The sequence below is a fragment of the Patagioenas fasciata genome, chromosome 1 (assembly GCF_037038585.1).
Source record: "Patagioenas fasciata isolate bPatFas1 chromosome 1, bPatFas1.hap1, whole genome shotgun sequence".
Lineage (NCBI taxonomy): Eukaryota > Metazoa > Chordata > Aves > Columbiformes > Columbidae > Patagioenas > Patagioenas fasciata.
In genome coordinates this window covers 19867035-19887344 of record NC_092520.1, presented here as the reverse complement: position 1 = coordinate 19887344, position 20310 = coordinate 19867035, and the positions used below count along the sequence as shown (strand labels likewise).

At 44.3% G+C, this 20310-nt stretch overlaps 1 protein-coding gene across 3 annotated transcripts in view; it reads left to right on the top strand.

Moving 5' to 3' along the window:
- The first annotated feature begins 241 nt into the window (after positions 1-241).
- Positions 242-20310, top strand: part of ARHGAP20 (Rho GTPase activating protein 20) — a 63106-nt gene continuing 43037 nt past the window's right edge. For 2 of the 3 annotated variants that reach the window (XM_065831350.2, XM_065831340.2), the window contains exons 1-2: positions 242-437; positions 10326-10411. In XM_065831350.2, coding sequence (XP_065687422.2) covers positions 339-437; positions 10326-10411 — 185 coding nt within the window. In that variant the 5' untranslated portion in view covers positions 242-338. Of the gene's footprint in view, positions 438-629; positions 801-10325; positions 10412-20310 lie in introns of those variants that run through there. The other variant, XM_071803920.1, reaches the window with a different exon arrangement.

Sequence of the window (20310 nt, the reverse complement as noted above, 5' to 3'; positions counted from 1 at the left end):
CTCCTCCCCCGCCCCGTCTCCTGCAGCGCGCGCAGGCGCAGGGGCAGTGCGCGCGCCCCCTCCCCGCACGAGCGCACTACCCTCCCACCGCCCCCCGACTCCGGCGGCGGCGCATGCGCGTCGTGCTTCTCCCCCACCTGCCTCCGCACCCGTCCCCACAGAGCAGGGCGCGAACCTGCTTGGGGCGTGGTCTGGTGAGGGGCGTGTCCCAATGGGGCGTGTCCCGTGGCGGGGGCGTGGCCGCGGGGGGCGTGGCGCGGCGCGGAGCGCCCTGTCCATGGTGCGGGCGGCGGCGGCGCGGGTGTCCCCGCGGCGGGAGGGCGGTGGCGCGGGGCTGCATGGACGCGATGTCCCCGCAACAGGAGCACCTCGGGCCGGGCCGCTCGTCCTCGGTGAGCGGCGAGACCAGGGGCTTCGCTGCCGCCGACAGCAAGAAGGTGAGGCCGCCCCCGGGAGACCCCGCGGGAACGCGCCCCCCGGCCCCCGCCCCGGTCGCGGAGCCCCCCGCGGGCCACCGCAGGTCAGCGCGGCCCCACGGGGCACCCCGGGTCCTGAGCCGCCGCCGCCAGAACAGCGGGCTGGGCGGCACGGCGCATCGGGACCGGGGTCGGTGGAGCTACCGGGGGAATTGGGGTTGCGGCGGGAAGGGCTTGCCGCACGGGAGCCCTGAGGAGCTGGGGGTGCGGTGGTGCCCGGTAGAGCTCAAGGATCTTTGACGGGTAGATAACCCCGGGGAGCTGGCAGGCGTTCCTGCACGGATGTCCCGGGAGCACAGGGAGGCTGCTGCCTTGGTGCTCGGGGTAGGTAAGGAGCACTGCTGCATAGGTGACCTGGGCAGACAGGGATGGGTTTGCTGGGTGGTGGTGGTCGGTGGAGCCGAGGGGCTTTGCTGTGTGGATTTCCTGGGGAGCTGGGGCGGTGTGTGCTGCATGGATGTGCTGTGGAGACCTAAGGGGAGGCTTTGCTGGATGGATGTCTGGAGGTTTTGCTGGGTGGGTATCACAGAGGGCTGGGGGGAGGTTTGCAGAATGGCTATCCAGGGGAGCCAAGAGGGATCTGCTGTATGTGTGTCTGGGGGGAGCAAGGGGAGGATTTGCTAGAGCTGAGGGGGTTTGCTGGCTGCTCTCGCACGTGCATTGTGCAAGAGAAATGTAAGAACAGCTTCCCAAAGAAGCGCCTTGTGCCGAGTGTATTACAACTGATAGCAGAAGAGCATCATCTCATCTTCAAAACTGGTTGTAAAATCTGCTCGATATCTTGAATTGCTTTTCAGCATCTGACACGATCAAGTGCAAAATGCTCACTTCTGCATACAGCCAAGTACTTGTTTCTGCCTTATACTTGGCAGTAACAAGTGAACTGTAATAACCACATTCTTCCCACTGTGTAAAACAAGAACTCTTTTTTTTCTCCTTGCTTTAGCAAGTGCTCTAGTGTTTTTCTGCCTAAAGTAGAGCTGGTACCTCTTGCCTTACCAATTTTGCCTCTCAGTGATGTTTGAATCTGTGCACTGCCTTGTCTGTAGAGGTGCACAGTACTACTGACTACCAATTAGGCTGGCAGGATTAGAATGATTGGCCAGGTTACAGTGTCCTTTACTAAATCTGTCCACCTGATGACATGAATTTAGGATGCGTGGTAGTAGAGGCTGAGCTTGTGTCCACTCCTGCTGCTGAGCAGTGGCTGGGGCTTTGCTGGCCATGGCACAGTGTTGTGGAGGGGAGTCTTGGGCCCTCTCCTCCTGCCGAAGCGCCTCTTCAGGCTGGGGAACAATGCTTTTCATTTCCATGGGATGTGTCCATGTGTGCCATGTCCCACCAAGGCAGGTAGCACTCCAGCCTCACCACAGCTCTGGAGACCTCTTCTCAGGGCAGCTGCTGCCAACAGTGAAATGGTTGCCTGGAGAGTGTTTGGCCAAGATCTGTTTCTGAAGAGGGAGTGTGATACACCTACGCAAAGTGGTGGAGAACCTTCTGCTGCTTAGCTGGACAAAGTGATGAAGCAGATGCCCTCTCCAAGTACTGCAATCTAACTTGAGATGGCTAAATGTGCAGCTTTGATTTTCCTTCTATAATTTCTTTCATTTTTGCTGAAGACAGAGTACCATGTACTTTCCAACCTGTCAGAGCCCTGACGCCGGGCACCTCTCTGAAATGAGAAGGGATGCATACGTACTGTGAAGATGAACATTTTTTCTTACAAGTTTTACTTCATGATTCCACATTCTGAGGACAAATATTAATGGTAGTACTTGTGTTACCTATTCCTGCTCCATAGACCTCACAGCCAAAGGAACTCAGGCCTTGTTTTTGCCAGCGCTGACAAGGGAATAGGAATATTACTTTTTATGGTTCTTGGCAGGCCTTTTGGAATTCCTCAATGTGGAGGCACATGTGACGGGGGTACAGATGGAGATCCTCCTGTAGAGAAGCAGCTTGAGACCCTGGCTGGGCCATGCAGCATGTGGCAGCTTTGCACGCCCTGTGCAGCCAGCACAGGCGACCACCAGCATCCAGCTGCTTGTCCACAGCCGCACTGCTCCCCTGAGACCACCAGCGCACCATCTCTTGTGCTTGTTGGTGGAAGAAGATTCCTACTTTTATGCGTGTGCAGCAGTGCGCCAGTCCTAATTTTGCCTGAAGCTGGATCTTGGTGACGGATTAAATATATTTTTTTTACTACTGTGGACTCTCTATATACCTCTGTTTTGTCTTCCACTCAGTGCCAAAGCGTCATATTTTTTTACAATTTAGAAAGTCTTTCTTATTACTATGGAGATTACACTGCTTGTATTGGTTATGTACAGTTAAATGGAAGAATGTGCTGGCAAGAAATCAGTTTTGATACTGGTGACACAACATGTGAAGTTGAACAATTTTTTTGCAAATAATTGTTTAACATAAATTATTTTATTTTCTGGCATGAATGCCTCCAAATATGCGATGCTAAGATATCACTGAACCTTTCTCCCTTTTTATAATTGTGACTATACCTTTCTCAAATTAGCTGAGATTTGCTACATTGTTCTGTGGTTGTCTGAACTTCATCTTTCACTTGTCTGTCAAAACAAAGCTGAAGGATCACCTCCTTGATCACATCACAGGACCAAGAGATAGAAGATGTCTAGGACTTTTTAAATGTATTTTGTGTGACCATTTAAACTGTTTTCCTGGAAACATTTCCATTTCTTGACATGCAAAGTGGTTTGAACTGCCAACCTGCCTCACAGACAGTGGGAGTTTTCTCTTTGAAATGTGTACAAAGCATTGGAGACACCCTGCTAAAAGCTGACATTGAGGTGCAGTGTTTTAGTTGATACTTTTGGAGAATTCTGGGCCAGATTCCCTCATTTGCTGGACTTACCGAAGTCACTGGACTATGTGTGGTTGACCTACAGAGAAGTTTTGTACCGAATGTTTAGTTTAGTAACCAATACCAGTAAATTGATGCAACTCTGAAGTGGATTGAAGTAACATGAGTACGAGTGATTATACTGATAGAGCTTATTTCTACAAATTTATCAAAACAAACTATTCAGCAGAGACATCTTTTATGCCAGTGTAACTATGTCAGCACTAGCAGCTGCGGTCATTTAGCCGTATTTATAAGTTCCTGGTGATTCACTTCTCTCGTCTTAGAGAGGCTAGATTCCAACCAACCCTGAATATTTTACACAAGACAATATTTGGTAATAGAAGACTTCACTCTTAGGATTTTTTGCTGCCCCCTTGAAGTTTTCAAGTGACTACTTATAATTTTTTTGAGCCTCAGCAATTTTTTATATTTACTCATACAATGTGTGCAAACAATCATTTTCCACACTAAGCAAAATCGTGTTTGTGGTTTGAGACTTGAAATATGGTATCCCATCACTGGAAAAATGTGTTTCTTTGTGATTCTGATCACTAATACAGCAAAAGTTTACTGATAGGGAAGGAAGAGCTATAGAGTTCCACAACAGTGTACTAAATGGATAAAATTGAAGCAAATTAATGGCATTGGAAGAGTAAAGGTAGTAATAGATAATATTCATCCCTCTGCTTATCTTGCCCTGAAAAGATGAATCAAGTATGTATTTGCCATTGTACCTGACGATACCTTGATCTGATGCCCTTGTATAGGTGTTTTTTAACATAACGGTCCTTAAGCAGAGATTTCTTCTTCCTGCGAGTCTCTGCCCTGCTCACTGCAATCCTGGCTGAGGATTTGGGGAGCTGCTGTCAAAATCACACCTGGTAGTGCCAGGAAACTCGGCTGTTCAGTAACACTTCTGGCGCTGTTTAGTGAAGCAATGGGCAATTCCTGTCACCCTGCAGACATGTCCTGTAGCGATTTTATCTCTGATGAGGACAGAAAAAGACCCTATTTTAATGAAGTCATCCATGTAGTTGTTGCTTAGGTTGAAATCACCTTGGCAGGTATATGATAAATTACTGTTTTGATGTACCTCCTGATGCTGCTTTAATTATGAACTAGCATTAGCAATCCTTTCTCTATCTGTCCATGAGAGAAACTGAAGAAGACACATAAAAGAATGTGTTCTAGTTCTTGAGTTTCCTAGTCTTGGCTTGTTTTTTTTTTGTCCCTCATGGTGGCAGTAGGAAAGAGAGGGACTTAGCAGATCATGTGGGATCTAATACCCAAGAACTGCATATATCAAATTATTGCCTGTTTACTTAATGCTGCTTGAAGTATCCATGTGGAATCTCCTCCCTCTGTCCTCTGTAAAGTGCTCCTGAGAAAGCCTTGCTGTATAGACACTGGGACAGAATTGTGTCCATGTGTGAACCTTCCTGCTTGGGCTTGAAAGGAAACTTCATCAGAAACACCAAAACTAGAGGTGCTGGTCTGAGCACTGTGGGCACAGTGCAGCTGGCAGTAGGACCCATACGAGAAATACTTAGTGCTCCCCTCCTCCACATTTTTAGTAGTCTTACACATCTCCATCTTCTGATGTAAATGGGTGAGATCTTTTTAACACATCCATATCAGATATCCTTTGGGAGGCAGTTGGTAGAACATCTTTTGATGTTAGTTTCTTCCATGTATTTTCTTTCTATTCCGAGATGGCCTTCAGTCCCCACTTTGCTGTGCTGTCCAACAGCTGCTCTTCCATGATGATGTGCTTTTGCTTCCACTGTGTTGGTAGCTCTTTCCTCTTGTGCCCATGCAATTGTTTTCTCCTCGGTTATCCATCCAAAAAAGACTTTCTTTTTAGGAAGGTCCTTGTAAGTAAAAAGTATTCTACCAGCATAAACAAAAGCACATAGTTTTGTCACCTGCTCTGCCTTTTTGGTAAATGGTCTCTCTATGAGACCAAGACGTCTCTGCTGCCTGAGCCAGCAGTCATCTTCTCACCCTGTTTGTAAGGACTTGGGGTTGCTATAGGTCAGTACAGGGCCATTTCTCGCTCTACTAAGGTACAAGAGATTCTTGTTATTTCTGGTATTTTTAGATAACCCTACACTGTAAGCATAACAAATACGGGATTATACTATGTAGGAAAAAACAATCTATTGCCTCTCATAAGTGGCCCGGTGATACAGGGGAAAGAGTGATGCCCAGTTGTCCTGGAAAATTAACTGCTGGGTGCTGAGGATTGTTTTGATTTTTTTGATTGTCAGACAGTTAGTTGAACGTTCACTTGCAGTTTTTGGTAAAGTTTTGTGTTCTATGCTTTGGTTCATGTTTAGCTAAACCAGAAATGCGTGCAACAGGTGTGTTTTGTTGCTCAGACAATAAGAGCAGAGTTTGCATGGGTGAAATCCCTCATGGTTATTAACTTAGATACTTTAAAGAGTAGGCTTTGTTAAAATCAGACTTCCTTTTGTTAGAAATGTAAAGCAGTGAGAGGGAGAGCTTAGCCACTTGAGTGCAATCCTCAGCTCAAGGTATTGGCACATCTGAGGGTTGTCCCTGTCACCCAGTTAAATGACCCAGGCAGATGTCCCGGCCTTGACCCACTTCTGGAGTGAGCCTCTAAATCAGGAGCCTGAAATCCTTTCATGTCTGAGGCAGCTTTTGCAAGGGTGTCTGCACATTGCTGAGGAGGCATTTCTGCTGCCTTCACCTGTCAGTCAGGAACTGAATACATTTTTCAGTTATTTTGTATACACCCAGTAATATAATTTTCTCATCCTAAACCCAAAGTGCTCTCTGAGAAGACAATTGTTCCCTGTGTTACTGAGCTCACAAACATTTCTGTTCCCTGTCCTTTGCTCGGATATTATAGCAAGGAGAGGATTGAGCTGATAATTCAGTTTTCTTGGTCACCTTAGTTTTCTAAGAGTTTTCTTAGTTTTATTAGAGTCAGTGGAGGAAAACAGCATTTCTAGGACAAGAGGAAATGTGTGCTAATTTTTTCCTTTTCCCTCTGTTGACTACAAAAGGAGCACAGGGCAAACAGCTCAGGTGTGCAAGCCAGAGGTTGCTCCGACCTCCTACACCTTTGTGGTAGCTGCAGCAGGGTATCTGCTTGTTGCATAGATTTTCACTTCTCTAGTACTTGTAAAATATTATAGACACTGTATATCTGTTACCTAAGTTACTTGTCATCACAAAATAAATAGTAAGGAGCATGATTTTTTCATGCATTCCTTATTTAATTCATGCTCTGCTATTGTCTTTCCAAACTTTATATAGTTAAGGGATATACACATAGTACAGGAGAGTGCTTTATTTTCAGTTCCATTTTTGTTAAGACATCATGCAGATGCTGCTATATGTTACCTTTTTCACAGAACGGGGCTTAATATCATAACTTAACAACATATTAGTTTACATGAATTCCCTATAATACCGTTATCCAGTTCAACTGTGAGGCAAAATCAGTTGAATACTGGCAGTCAGGAACACATTTTTCCCCCAGACAATGACTTGTGAGATACTCGTGAAAGTTTTACCGTAATCCATAGGGGTCCTGATTCCTGAGGAGAGACAGCGTATTTTCGGTGGTGGTTTGCAAGGTCACTGTCCTCAGCATGGTGGGCTGATCTGCTCATAAACCACCTACCATCACAGTTTACAAAACAGTGTTTCAGAGCATAGATCTGATCATTATCTGGTGTAAATTCATTCTTTTGAAATCTGTAGGCCTATGTCTGTTTATAATAGATGAGAAACTGGCCAAATACTGACACATACCACCAGTCCAACAACTGAAAAAGCAAAACTTTTTGTTTCTGTTGAAAAAGCAGTCAAGACAACAAGCACCAGAAATTTATAAAGTATGAAGTTAAACCTGAATCAGAGGGGAGGGGGGTGGGAACTGAAGCTTTTGAATGTGAGGAAGGCAAAAATAACTCTAGTTTGTCCTGGCTGGTACAAGATTACCATCTTTGCATCTGGCACACTATAAACATTCATTATGGATACTGATTTTATGATACATTTCACGTGGGTGTGACTCAGCCAACAAGTATGAGGCTTTCTCTCTGTGTTGACCTTTCTAATGAAAAAATAGGAGGTTATGATGTGGGACACATGTTTGAAAATGCTTCTCTGTGTCCCACGCTTAGATAATTGGTCATTGCATCTCCTTTTGCTCCCAAACATCTGCTCTCACTACAGCTGCCCAGGATGTATCTCCTCTTCTCTGCTTTGCCAGGGTGACATCTTTGCACATATAAATGCAGTGAAACTGAGGAGAGCAGGCATCCGGGTCCAACTTAGGAAAAGAGAATTTGTCTGCTTCCTTCTCAAAGTAAATCGATTCAAGTTATCATGATGGTCGCTTATTTTCTCTTCCCAAGCTCTGTACCTAGCAAAATAAAAACAAAAAACCCCTTTCTGTGTGTAGTCAATGTCTCTGTGTAATGTTTTTATTTGCATACAGCTGACCTGACTCACTTCACTTCTGCTGTGAAAATTTTCCTTTTCCAAATCTCATCAGTGATCTTTTTATGTTCTAAGGCTCTTTTTTTTGTCAAGCTTTGCTTAGTAGCTGTTTTAAGAGGCTGCCTGGAGAGTCTGTGGAATCTTGTCTGCGGAGGTGACACAGACCTGGACTGAGGGTGAGCCAGAGCCCTCAGCAGGTCCAGAGGGGCTGGGCCACAGTCCTCCTGGGATCCCCTCCAACCTGAGCTATTCTGTGCCTCTCTGACAGTTATTTAAGCTCTGATGAAACTTGCTGTAATCCTAATCTTTACCTTGGTCCTCAGATATTTAAGTCAGGACTAGAATCTCACAGCCACAGGCACTATTCTCCACTGCTAACCCAAGCATGACAAAAATTACGATAACAGAGAGAGATTTTAAAATGCCTCATATTTTTTGGTGGCTTCCTATTCAGACCTGAGGAGTCAAAGGAATTAAGATCTCTTTGAAAATGTAACCAAACCTCCACTGCATCTGCAGGAGCTGAGATGCTCTAGTTTTAACCACCCCCTGAAAGCCACCTGCCCAATAATGAAACTTGCAGTAAATTTCCAATTGGGAGTTGATTCTATATATAAACTCCTAAAATCTGCTGGTTGCATGAGGTCTGTGGCTTGTTTTCCATAGATTGCATTGTTACGCAGGTCTCTTTTTGCCTTCGTATTTGTAGATATGCTACTTTTGAAACTGCTAACAGCTTTTCAGCTTTGCTAGCAGTAAAACAAACTGATTTCATTCACTAGAAAAAAACAGGAAAGTATTTTTTTTTCTCAAAGCCAGCAAAGATGGGCATCTATTTTGTTACTAATCTAGTAAGTTATTATCTGGTTATAGTCCTATCAAAGACAGCTAAATGTTCCCGGGCTTAGTTTATCAGTCTTGGGAAGGTTATTATTTGATAAAAGAAAGAGGGAAGTGGGATAATTTTGAAAGGTGAATTGGAATTACACAGTTGAATTTATGACAATTGCTGTGCAATAGCTGTAACTGAGTATCTGACAAAACAAACAAGCATGCTCTACATAAATAAAGGGGGAACAAAAGAATGTCACAATAACAAATGCGCTGCGATGAGTAAAAGAAATGCATTTGTTACAAGCAAGTAAAACACATAGTACTGCCAAGTTTAATTTCTCCAAGGGTAGCACGCTGTGCACCCACCCAAAAGACATATATGCCACATCCAGCACATATGTTGGCACAAGAATCAGTTGTTCCCTAACATACCTGTTCCTGGCAGTCAGTGGTTATTTTTAGTGTGAAGGAAGAAAGTCTCGCTTTGCCATTAGCTGAGAACAGGGACTCCATGGCTGTCAAAGGTTCAGCTGTTGGTGTGTGCTCAGCCGTTACTGTGATGTGCGGGACTGTTCCAGCACTGGAGACTGTACTGCTGGGGTCTCAGGAGGAGTTCAACCCCAGTCCTTTTGTTCACCACTTTATTCTGAAAAATATTTGAACTAAATAAGGTAACAAGCACCCTTCTGGCAGAGGGTCGGTGAGAGCAGGGGTCATGCACCCTGGCCGCAGGCTGCACAACCGGTTCTAGAGAGCAGCTCCGAAGTGAGGGCTGGGACTCCCAAGTCCTGCTTCTGGCTGCAGGAAGGAGAGGATGCGGTGTGTGCAGGGAAATGTGTGGTTGTGTCTCCTGTGGGTGCTTTTGAAAATCGCTGCCTCTGGGAAAAAGTGTTGTTTATTTGCACAGTATTTTGATTGTAGTATTCAACTGCACTCAATGGGAATCCATGCTCCCTTGATAGCTGCTGACATTTTAATTTTTTCTTTCCTGCTGCGTTCTCTGTCTTTGAGTGTCTCCTTCCCGTTCCCTGCCTGGTTCTGTGCTAAGAGCTGCCCTGCCTCTCACTTTCCTATTTTGTTCCATACATAATCAGGAATGAAAAAAATGTCGTAATTGTCTACTGAGAGACATGACATAATGCTCCAGCTAGATTAGTAGGGAAGGAAAACGCCCTCATCTCTAAGGATTTGGAAGAAAAAGCCCAATGTATTCATAGCATATAAGATTATGTAGGTAGGATCCACACCTTAATTTATAGTAAATGTCAGACCTGACACAAAAATGTTTCAAACATTTGAAATTTGAACCACCACCTGGATATTTGATAAATTTAAAGTACAATAGATTATTAAGGGACAAAAAGTGGTTGAGGACAAGCTCTAGGGGTTTAGTTCATGTGTGCAGTGTACCTCAGGTATCTACCTATGGACACTAATCATCAGCTTTTCTTTATCACCGTCTTTCTGGCCGTGCTCCTGTTTTTCTCAATATGTAATATTTTACAATGACTTTCCCCCTCCAGGTTTGCCGATGACAATAATTCAGCCTTTTTCCTATGGTTTGAAATTGGAGTCTGGCTGCGACAACTCTGAATGCATGCAGTTACTGTTCTGAATCTCATCTATGATTTCATTTTGTTTCTCTTTCCAATCAGAAAATGAAGAGTTTGGCCCAAAGACGTCAGTCTGCACCCTCCTTGATCTTTGTCAAAGCACTTAACAGATCTCGATCAGTCTCAAGGTGAGTCAGTGAGCTTTGCTGGCTGTACTGTTTTGCAGTTTCTCAGCCCAAAACTTGAAATGTTTTTGAGCTATTGTCCACACCTGATTGTCAGCCACAATTCAGGCTGCTCGGTAGCTGCACAACTATAACACCTGCTGAAAGATCTGATAGACCCAGCCCAGATGCCGGCTGATCCCCTGAAAGGGATTTCTTCGATGCTGCCACACTAAGCTGTTTATACCCAACTGGGCAAGCAGAGCTGCTCCCCAGTGTGCGACCGGGCACGCAACACTTGGGCTGCTCAGTTCTAATTAATTTGTGGCTGGCTATGATTGCCTGCTGGAGAGATGGTATGGGCAGAAGAAGACGAACATTTCCTACTTTCTGCTTTGTACACTTAGGCAGTGCCAGGCGTAACTCAGGAGTTGTTCTTGCAGGACTGTACAGTTTAATTTGAGCTGTATTTCTGTCATGGACCTACAGGCTCTCCAGGGCTCTGGAAGCACCTGCTAGTTTAGGACAAAGCTGTGGGCCAGGATCTGGTGGTCACAGCCTTCTCCCATCCAGCACTGGCAGCTTGCAAGACTGTGTATGTGAGTGCCTGTGGTTGTGAAGCACTCAGCATTTTTTGGTCTCATCATCTGCCAGGATCAACCTTTCCTCCTTTCTCCCTACCCTTATGTAAATCTACCATAGAAATGGGCACTTCTGTGGAGCTTGTCCAGTGTCCAGCCACAGCCCCTGACCTGCCATTTGAACCACACTGCATATGTAACTTTTGTCTTCCTGCACTGCAGTTCATTAGACTTTAAACTTACAAAACGTAAGTGTTTATCAAGAAGGGAACCATCTGGTAGGCTGTTAACGCTTCCAGCTGTGTAGAGCTCTTTACGAAGAAACATTATTGAGGGAAATTAAAGTATGGCTTTGTAAGGAATATTTTTTCCTCCTCTGTGGTGTGTTAAGTAATCAGTATGTGAGCTTTGGAAAGCTTTTTGTGTTTGATCTAACTAATACCTGGTTTCATATTTGTCATCATGGAGAATTCTGTGGTATTTCAGAAAGCTGTGAAAGTATTCTGGGAAAACATCAGAGTTACAAAATAGGAAAGGAAAATGAGTTGAAACTACTTGCAGGTCTTTTTGCTGGCTATGACATAAAAGAGGAAACTTAGAAATGAATTCCTAGAGGCGTTTGCACCTTTTTTGTGTAGTCTAGTGGCCTGAGCCTAGGACTGAGAGCCAGCAACATGTATTCTGGTTCTGTCTGTAAAACTTCTGTGTCCTCTCTCTGACTTTGATTCCAGGTCTTCAAAGTAACATGAATGGGTATTTTGTAACCCCTTCATAAGAATACTGAATTTGTTTAGATCGTCAGTATCACCTTATTTCTTCTTCATTTGCTACTATGTCTTCATTGCATTTGTAGCTACATTCATAATTGTGATACCACCTTTCGGGTATTGTTGACAAGTTTGTAACTGAGGCTGTGAAATTAGAGGTGGACTATTACTATGGGGAGTAATCATAACTGGAAAATACGGGGAACAAAAGATGGGATCTCTCAGCCCTTGGACTTCAGGCTTTCCTGAAGTTTATACACATGTCTCCATAATGTCTTCTTTTTAAGCTGTCTTAAGACTTGCTCCTCAATATTAAGAGAATGAACTATATTTGGTGCTTATATTTCAGTATTCTGTCATTTGCCTGCTAGGGTTCAGACATGAACATTTTTCTTCAATTCCACTTCTGTTTTTTTGTTTGTTTTATTGCATGCTCTGTAAGTGTCAGAAATTGGTCATAGATGGGGGGACACTGAGTGGGATAATACTCAGCATGTACATTTCACCTAAGAATTCTATGCTTTCTTAAGTGTAAATATGTCTTGCTTGTATAGCTCAGATCAGAATTATATCCAGATCTGGCATGTGGGAGGATTTTTTTGGAAGGCCACTTGGCAGAAACTCCGTGGTGGAGAGGACTGAAGAGGGGAGAACGTTGCCTTGTTCTGCAGCAAGGGCAATGCTTTGCCTGCCTGACAGACCCTGCCACTTTCACGACTGATGGATGTTGGTTGCTTCAGCCATGTCTGTCCTCTGCCAGTGGCATGAAGCAATTTAGCCGCTCCTGTTCTCAAGTCTGTGGCCATGGTGAGAGCTATTGGATGAAGTCTGAGTACTCCGGAGCCAAAGCAGGTGATTTTGTAGCTTCAAAATCTATCAGTTAGAGGGTAACACTTTGGATGGTGTTTATTATTGCTCACAGGAGCAGTAATTCTCACCTATGCCTGACTTCCTTGTTTGGCTGTGCAAAACACATTCCTCTTCATCACCAAACTGATGGATGAGTTTGAACTTTCCACTTGGGTTGTTGTGTAAATGCTTAACTCTTATGAAGTGCTTTCTCTTAAGGCAAGCTGAAGAGCAACAAAATTGCTTCGTATGTTTTCTAATCTCCTCCAAATGTTCTATCTCAGACTTGCCTTAGCTCTTAGATCCCTTTCTTGTAGACACAGCCAGCCTGCAAAATCCATTATTCTCCTTTGGCAGTGAACCTTAATACTAGGACTCTGTAACACTTACTTGTTAATGGTTGATTAATGACTTGTAGATAATAAAGCCCCTATCTGAAGTTAGCAAACATCTGTGAGGGATTTATATGAATCTTCTCACCTTAGCAGCTGGCTCACCTCAATATTTGTTGAAATTAATGAACAAGTGCAAAGTTTAAAAGGGCAGGAAATACTTAGAAGCACAAGTCAGTTTGTATTTTTATAGCGCTTTATATGTCAGGTTTCCTTGGCGTATATACAGGGCACTTTCATAAAATGTGGTGGCACTCACTTTGGACAGACTTAATTTGGGGCATTTTAAAGTTTATTAATGGTATTTATTCAAAGAAACCATTGTGACATCTGGAGATGGCTATTTAGCATTCAGAGGATTAAGGTTTTTAATGGTAGTGTTGTTGTAGCTGTGATGGTGTGAGGTTGTGAGGCAAGATGATCTAACTGGAAAAAGCAGTAACTTGTTTGTGCCATTGTCCTTTTCTTCAGTCCTCAAAGAAAAGCAAATCTGAACGTTTTGTGTGCTTAAAAGCTTGTCTTCTTTTTCTCTAGCTATATCATTTGGTTTAACTTTTGTTAAGCCTTCCTTACAAATCTTGCCTTGCCATGTTAGTCATATAAAAGGAGTTACGAGATATTTGTCCTACTGAAGAATTCTGGGATGGCTGTATGGCACAGCGGTGCACAGATGTGCAGCCATGCTGTAATCTCTGCCTCGCTCAACTCTAACTCCGGGCAGCAGAGGAACATAGTAAACAGTACAGATATTATGGTGGAATTTGGGCATTTACCTCCAAGATACAAAAATATGCAGACTATTCACTACTTCCTGTTCTTGCATCTCTTCCTTTTTTCTGCACAATTTCTCTTTCCTCACAAAATATGATGAATAGGCATGTAAGGACTGTTTCACATCATCAGATGTCCTCTTTGGAAGCACTTTGAGCAAAGTTATTCTAGAAATACTTTGGAAAAGTAAGCTTTTGATATTTTTCTTGGATGATACTCAGATGCAGGAAAAATAAGTCTGATTGTAACTTCATGAATGTGTATGAAATCAGTGAAGGATTTGGGTTAGTTATATTTGGACCTGTTTCGCAGTTGTGATTTTCCTCTTACTTTTTCTAGGTGTCCTTTAATGAAAACCACACAAATTACTTAATGATGTACTTCAGGGCAACACGAATTATGGGCTTGAAACAGGAATTTCTGAGGCCTGTATTTAAGCATCAGGTCTTGTCATCTCAAAACAATCAATATAGGGTAATGAAGACTTGTTTCAAGCCAAATTTTCAGCCTTTGTTCTTCTTTCCCTTAAAACAATTTCCACATGCGACAAAACCCAGGCTACCAAGTTTCTGCTCTGCGTCGGTGGACTTCTGCTCACATCTCAGATATTTCACAGGGACAGCCAAATTCTGGGCTGCAGTCGCTGGCAGCTTCCCCTTTCCTAATGTGTGCCTCACCAGATCTTTGAAAGTGATGTCTTTACATGCTGAAACTTATTAAGATAATTTCACAATTTCTGAGTCTGCATGACCATTTATAGATATGTGTCTCTACACACTAAAGGTGTTAAAATATTGGTAATGAAACTACTCTTTATTACAGTGTGAAGCGAGTTTATGATGTTACTTTGGTGTAAGTTAGAAGCAGGGGCTGTTTTTTTCTTAAAAAACCCCATAATTTTAAAAAGGCTTTATGAACAAATCTTTGAAGATCCTGAAAATGAAGTACCTAAAAAGTCATCCCCACCTGATTTTATTATTTGGACTTTATGGCCAGAGAAGCTACAGGTAAAACTGAGGATTTCAGAAATTTCCAAGGTGTTTTTTTCCTTTCTGTACACAGAAGCAGTATTATGCCATTTATAAAAAGGCTGCTTTTCCTTCTCCCAATGCACAGTAAGTAATTCTGGCATGTTATCTTCTAGGGGTCCCGTGCCAAATGCTAAATATCCCAGATAACGAAGATCATATGTGTAATCTAGTAATACATTCCACTTGGCGCTAGTCAAATACAGAGTGTTCCCAAAGTCTTGGACATTGTGTTTTCAGGGTTTTAGTCAGAAGATATGTGGATGATCCAAGGTATGTGACTAGATGAAGACGAAAATAGAGACTTTAATAAATGCAAATTGCCAGAAGGCCTTAACTGTCTCTTTTGCACAGGGAAGATGGGTATTTGGTGTTTCAGGCAAATCTGATTGAAGGGAGGAAGGGAATAAAAGTTCTTTGCAAGTAACTAACTTGTTAAGTAGGTATTTCAGTTGTAATCATTTTGCTCATTCTTAACTCGTTTCCATGGCAGCAAATAATTTCGCCTAGCAAATTAATCTCTGCAAGGCGTGTTTGGTTGGTGAGGCTCAGCACCTCAGTACAGTATGGGGGCATCGCGAGGGAGTGCCTGCCACCCTGTTGTGCCCCACAGCATTTTTTTTACTAGCATTTCATTTACAGCATTTTATCTACCTCGCAGGACGAGGCCTTTATGTGCGGGTATGGACCCCTTGGCCATCCAGGTGGAGGCAGGTGTTGCTCTCACGCAGCCCCCTGGGCACCATGACAGCATTTGTTGGAAGTCTGGAGCGGGGACGGCACCCACTCAGCTGAGGCCACCCCGTTGCCAGGGTGTCTGTCCCCATTGGTCCCCACAGCAGAACCTGTCAGGCAGAGGAGTGGGACCCATGGCTGGGGCCACCACAGCCTGGGCCATCAATGGTGCCATTGCTGGTGGCACATGGGGCATGGCCTGGGGCCACCCCGCCACAAGGCACAGCCCTGGGATGGTGTGAGAGAGGTGGTGCCTTGTGGCTGAATCTGAGGGGCTTTGAGAGACACAGGCTGCTGTATTGTGTGTGTGCCCATTCCTGTGTGTGCCTTACATGTTATGATCAGCACGGGGTTTGCCTCTGAAGCAGTTACACACCACCAGCGGTGGTGGGGTAGGGAGGGATGGGCTCAAAACCATTACAGGAGGTACCATGGCCAGATACTGTCCCAGCCTCCTGCCATTTCAAATGCAGGTGTCACAGTGTGGGTGGGAGGGGGTTCCCTTGAAGGCTGCAGAAGGGAGGGGAGAGGATAATGGGGTAACAAGTCACTTTGAAAGCGGTGCCATGAGCACTAGGGGAAGATTTACAGTGTTTGAGGCAGAAGTGCCTGTCAGGAAAGCTAAAGCCCTGCCCCATGGCAGTGTTAGGTTAATGGTTGGACTCAATGATCTTAAAGGTCTTTTTCAATCAAAACAATTCTGTGGTTCTATGATTCTGTGGCTTACGAGAGGCTGACTTGGGTGACAGGGGGCCGGGTAGCGAACGCTAGGCGTGCACCTGCACAACTGAAACAACATCTCTAAAGTTTTGCCCTGTGCCCTTAGCCACCCAAATAGCATGGCCACAAGTGATGAGGGCTCTAAAAATCCTTCATTCACCCTTCAGAAGAGGCGTGCTGTGGAAGGGAGACTTTGCAAGGCAGTCTTTCTGAAGCTGTAGGGCTCATGGTTTTTTTGGGAAGCACAAGGGCTGTCGCTGTGGTCAGAGTGGTTCCCCCAGGTGAAAATCAAAGTGGCAGCACCCTGGGGGCCACCCTCTGTCCTCCAGTCCTCGTCTCGCAGTCCTTTGTCTGACAGACTCCAATGCACTCAAGAATACAGAAGAGCCATAGGAAGAAGGAAAGAAAGAAGGAAAGACAGAAAAAGAAAAGATCCCACAAAACAATTTCCCAATGTGAGGGATTAATTACAGGCACCATTAATTTTATCTTGACTTGTGATATTTCATAGCTTTTTCCATGAAGCTCCATATCCAGGAGTCATGTGGTTATAAAAATCACTGTTTCATTGGAAATCAAGTTTCCAGTCATCAGGATGTAGGGAAAATCCTGTTCCTAAAGACTCAGTCAACAAAATCAATGAAGAGTTGTTTGCTTCTGCGTTTAGTTTTTAGGTTTAATTTAGCCTCACAACAGGATTTTTTTCTGAGATTTTCTATTTTATTAGAGGTTTTCATACTTTAACATTTTATACTTACTCTGTATGGACAGAAATTTCTGTTTGAGAATTTCCCCACATTTTTCCCCTCAGTATGTCACGCTTCCCTATGTAAGGTAAGGATACATGAAAAAAAAAACAAACCCACTATTTTGTATCAAATTGCTCTTATTTTTTAAAAGAGCTGCACGTAATTAAAATAACCTATAATGAGATTGTACAAGTTGCCATTTTTGTAGTATTTCTAATTCATGCTTGATTTAAGCTAATTATGACACTGGAGTATTGTTTCCTTAAACAGTGTGCTTGAGCACAAAAGTTATTTTAATGTAGTAATAGCTGAGGATAAAATTTTATTAACTGTTAACAAGGAACAAAGTGAACTTTCTGAGGCCTCAAATGGCCTTTTAACTCAGAGATTGGCATTCCTGTCCCCCTGCTGTGTTATTTCTGTTTTGTTTTGTGTGTGAGCATGTGTGTGTATGTGTGCTTATGTTTGTTTTTGATAAAACCCATCAGTTCTTCATTTATGACATACAGACTGGCTTAAAGTGATGTTTGTACATCTGGAGATGGAAATGAGTTGCAGCTCTCAGAGATATGCTGCCTTTTTTATTAAAAGAAAAGGACTAGAGGTAACAAGAAAGAAGGCTTGGAAGTGGGGTTTTGGAGGGATTGGAGTTTAAGTGAGGGATTAATTTTACAATAAAGGACTAATAGTTTAACACTAGTGCTTTAAGCCGATTCCCCTTCGGATAGAATTGTGACAGTTTTAGGACGAAGACAGTGAGGGGCACTGCTCATCGGGATGAGCGCAGGGCTCTGCTTGTCCAGATGTCTCACTGTCCACATGTGCTTTTGTCTGCAGCCCATTTTGGGGGCTTTTTGGATTAGGCCTTGAGGTCTGGCAGAATGCAGCAGTTGTCCAGCCATTGTATATCCCTGATTTTAGACAACAAGATCTCTGCCAAATGAGAGTCTGGCCAAGCAGTTTGGGCAGTGGCATACCTGAGGAAATCGCAGACCGACTTGCTCAGACTGCTTTGCGGTCGTTTATCTTGTGTAAACAAACAGAAAGCCTCTAATGATGTGCAGGCTGATGTGCAGCCTCTGGTGCTCTCACCTCTGACAAGGGCCAGCATTAAATATGCATTGAACTCGCCTCCTGCCTGACACAACATTGCATCTCTTAGTCCAGTTGCTACCTCGTGGTGTACAAAACTGCTGAACAGGAGTTTTCAATCACGTCATGGGGGTAACAGTCTGCCTTTAGGCTTCTTCTGTGCCCATGTAGTAAGTGTTTGAGGACTGGGGGCTACATCCAATAAATGGTAATAAGCCTCAAGGGGAAGACACAGGAATAATTTCAGTACCTGGATGTAAACTCATGACTTAAAAAACATCCTCTCAGTGGCTTCTTGCCCTTCCAAGTGCTTCTGTTCTTTAGGCACTCTCCTACTGACCAGAGAGCTCCCCAAACACCTAAGAGTTGTGCTCTTGCACAACCCAGTACAGCACGACTGTTGGCAGCACTGAACAGGTCTGTGGCAAAGAACTAAGTACTGCTCCATCCAATAGTCCACAGACCCTATTTAACCCACCCGGGCAAGAGCAAGGCCCTCACAAAACCAGTTGCAAACGTTGCTCTCTTTTAGACGTCTGAGTCCACTTTTCTTAAGTGTTTTTTAATAATTGCTCAAGGCAGTGGTGTCCGAACATGCAATATCAGGGCTGAAATGGGAAGGAGTCTGGCTCATTGAGTATTTTGGCAGGGAGAGGCTATAGTCTGTGTTGCAATCAAGGTTTGCACCATCTAGCAAATTTAGTGTAAGCTATGGTATGTGTTTCTAGCCCATTCCTTATGCAGGTCTCTACAGACCGCCACTGCTCTTTGCAAAACTCCTGGCCTCAAAATCGGTGCGCTTTCAATGGAAATTAAGCACCCACATTCAGCTCTCTGCCTCCTTAGACAATTCATCTTCTGCTTTCCAGAAGAGTGATATAACTATGAAGAGAAGGTATTTGGAGTGAGTGGAGACTTCCCTTCGCCCTCCCGCAGTTGAAGCTGGGCCACTGTGCAGGAGGACACGCAATGCTCCTACGACCAGAAATTTTCTGTTCACGGAAGCAAGCTTGGCTCCATAGATGAATGGTAAAAGCACTTACCTGGGAGGGGAAAGGCCTGTGTCTGTTCCCAGGATTATTTTTGCATGTCACCCACTGACACATCCATGTTCAGCCTGCCCTGTGCCCTGGCTATAAGTGGTTGTGAGCACCGAGATGAGTGTGCTGGTTTGAAGCCTTGCGTGCTCTATAGGGAGCCTGTGCACTGAACACTGACTGCATTCGGTGTGAGTAGGTACCTAAGTATATCTAGACGTGCCCTAGGCCTTCATGGTGGGATTATTCAGAAAATGCAGAAAAGAATGGTAAAGACCTTCACCTGAGTGAATAAGTGGAGCTGAGGTGTTTTCATCCACCTTCCTTCCCTCTCTTTCCTCTGCATGTTCTGGTAGAAAACTGTATCAAATATTTTGTAAGGCGTCTCATTTTATCAGAGCTCCTCTGGAAACACATTTGGTTGCTGAGCCCCTTGGACTAAGCATCCTCACACTCCTTCTCCTCAGTTTTGCTGTCCAAGAGCAGGACAGGTTTCCCGGTGGCTGGTGTGTCGAGCATGTCATGTATTTCAGCAAGGAGGTCACTAATCAGACATGGGCAAGCTCTTCTGGTATGTCAAAGGCTCAAATAAATCATGGGGAAAAACATAATCATGTGAAAGGCTCTTGTGTTTCCCCCTCCTCCAGGCTGCTGTTCTTTGCAGGTAACTAGCCTGTGCCTGTGCCTGCTTCTCCCTTACCATCAGCGCAGGGATGTGGGGAATCCTCTAACAGCTTTTCTCCTCAGCTCAGATCACTGGTGGAATAGAAACCTCTGAGTAACCTGCCTGAGTAGCTATGCAAAAACTTATTGACTATGCAGGCAGTTTGTTATAGGAGAGCAAACAGGTGCATGTGGTTGCAACTAATTTGTCTGCTGGCTGTTCATAAGGAATCTGGGTCATTACATTTGCTATAGCTGGCAGCCACAGGCATATCAAGTAATCTCTTCAGTGTAATAGGATAATTCCTGTGCTGTAGTACTAGTATCAAAATATGGTTTAAAGCCCTTGAGGCAAACCAAAGCCAGATTTGTTCTGTTACAGCTGGGACAGGTGCGGTGAAGTGACAATCCCGACTTCCATGCAGCACCTGTGTTGGTCGTCCCTGGTAGGGAAGTGGTTCTTAAAAACTTAAGCCAGTACAAGGGCTGGGCAGATCCTCCCTTCCACATCTGCAATGGAGCTTTGTGGAGTTCACCCC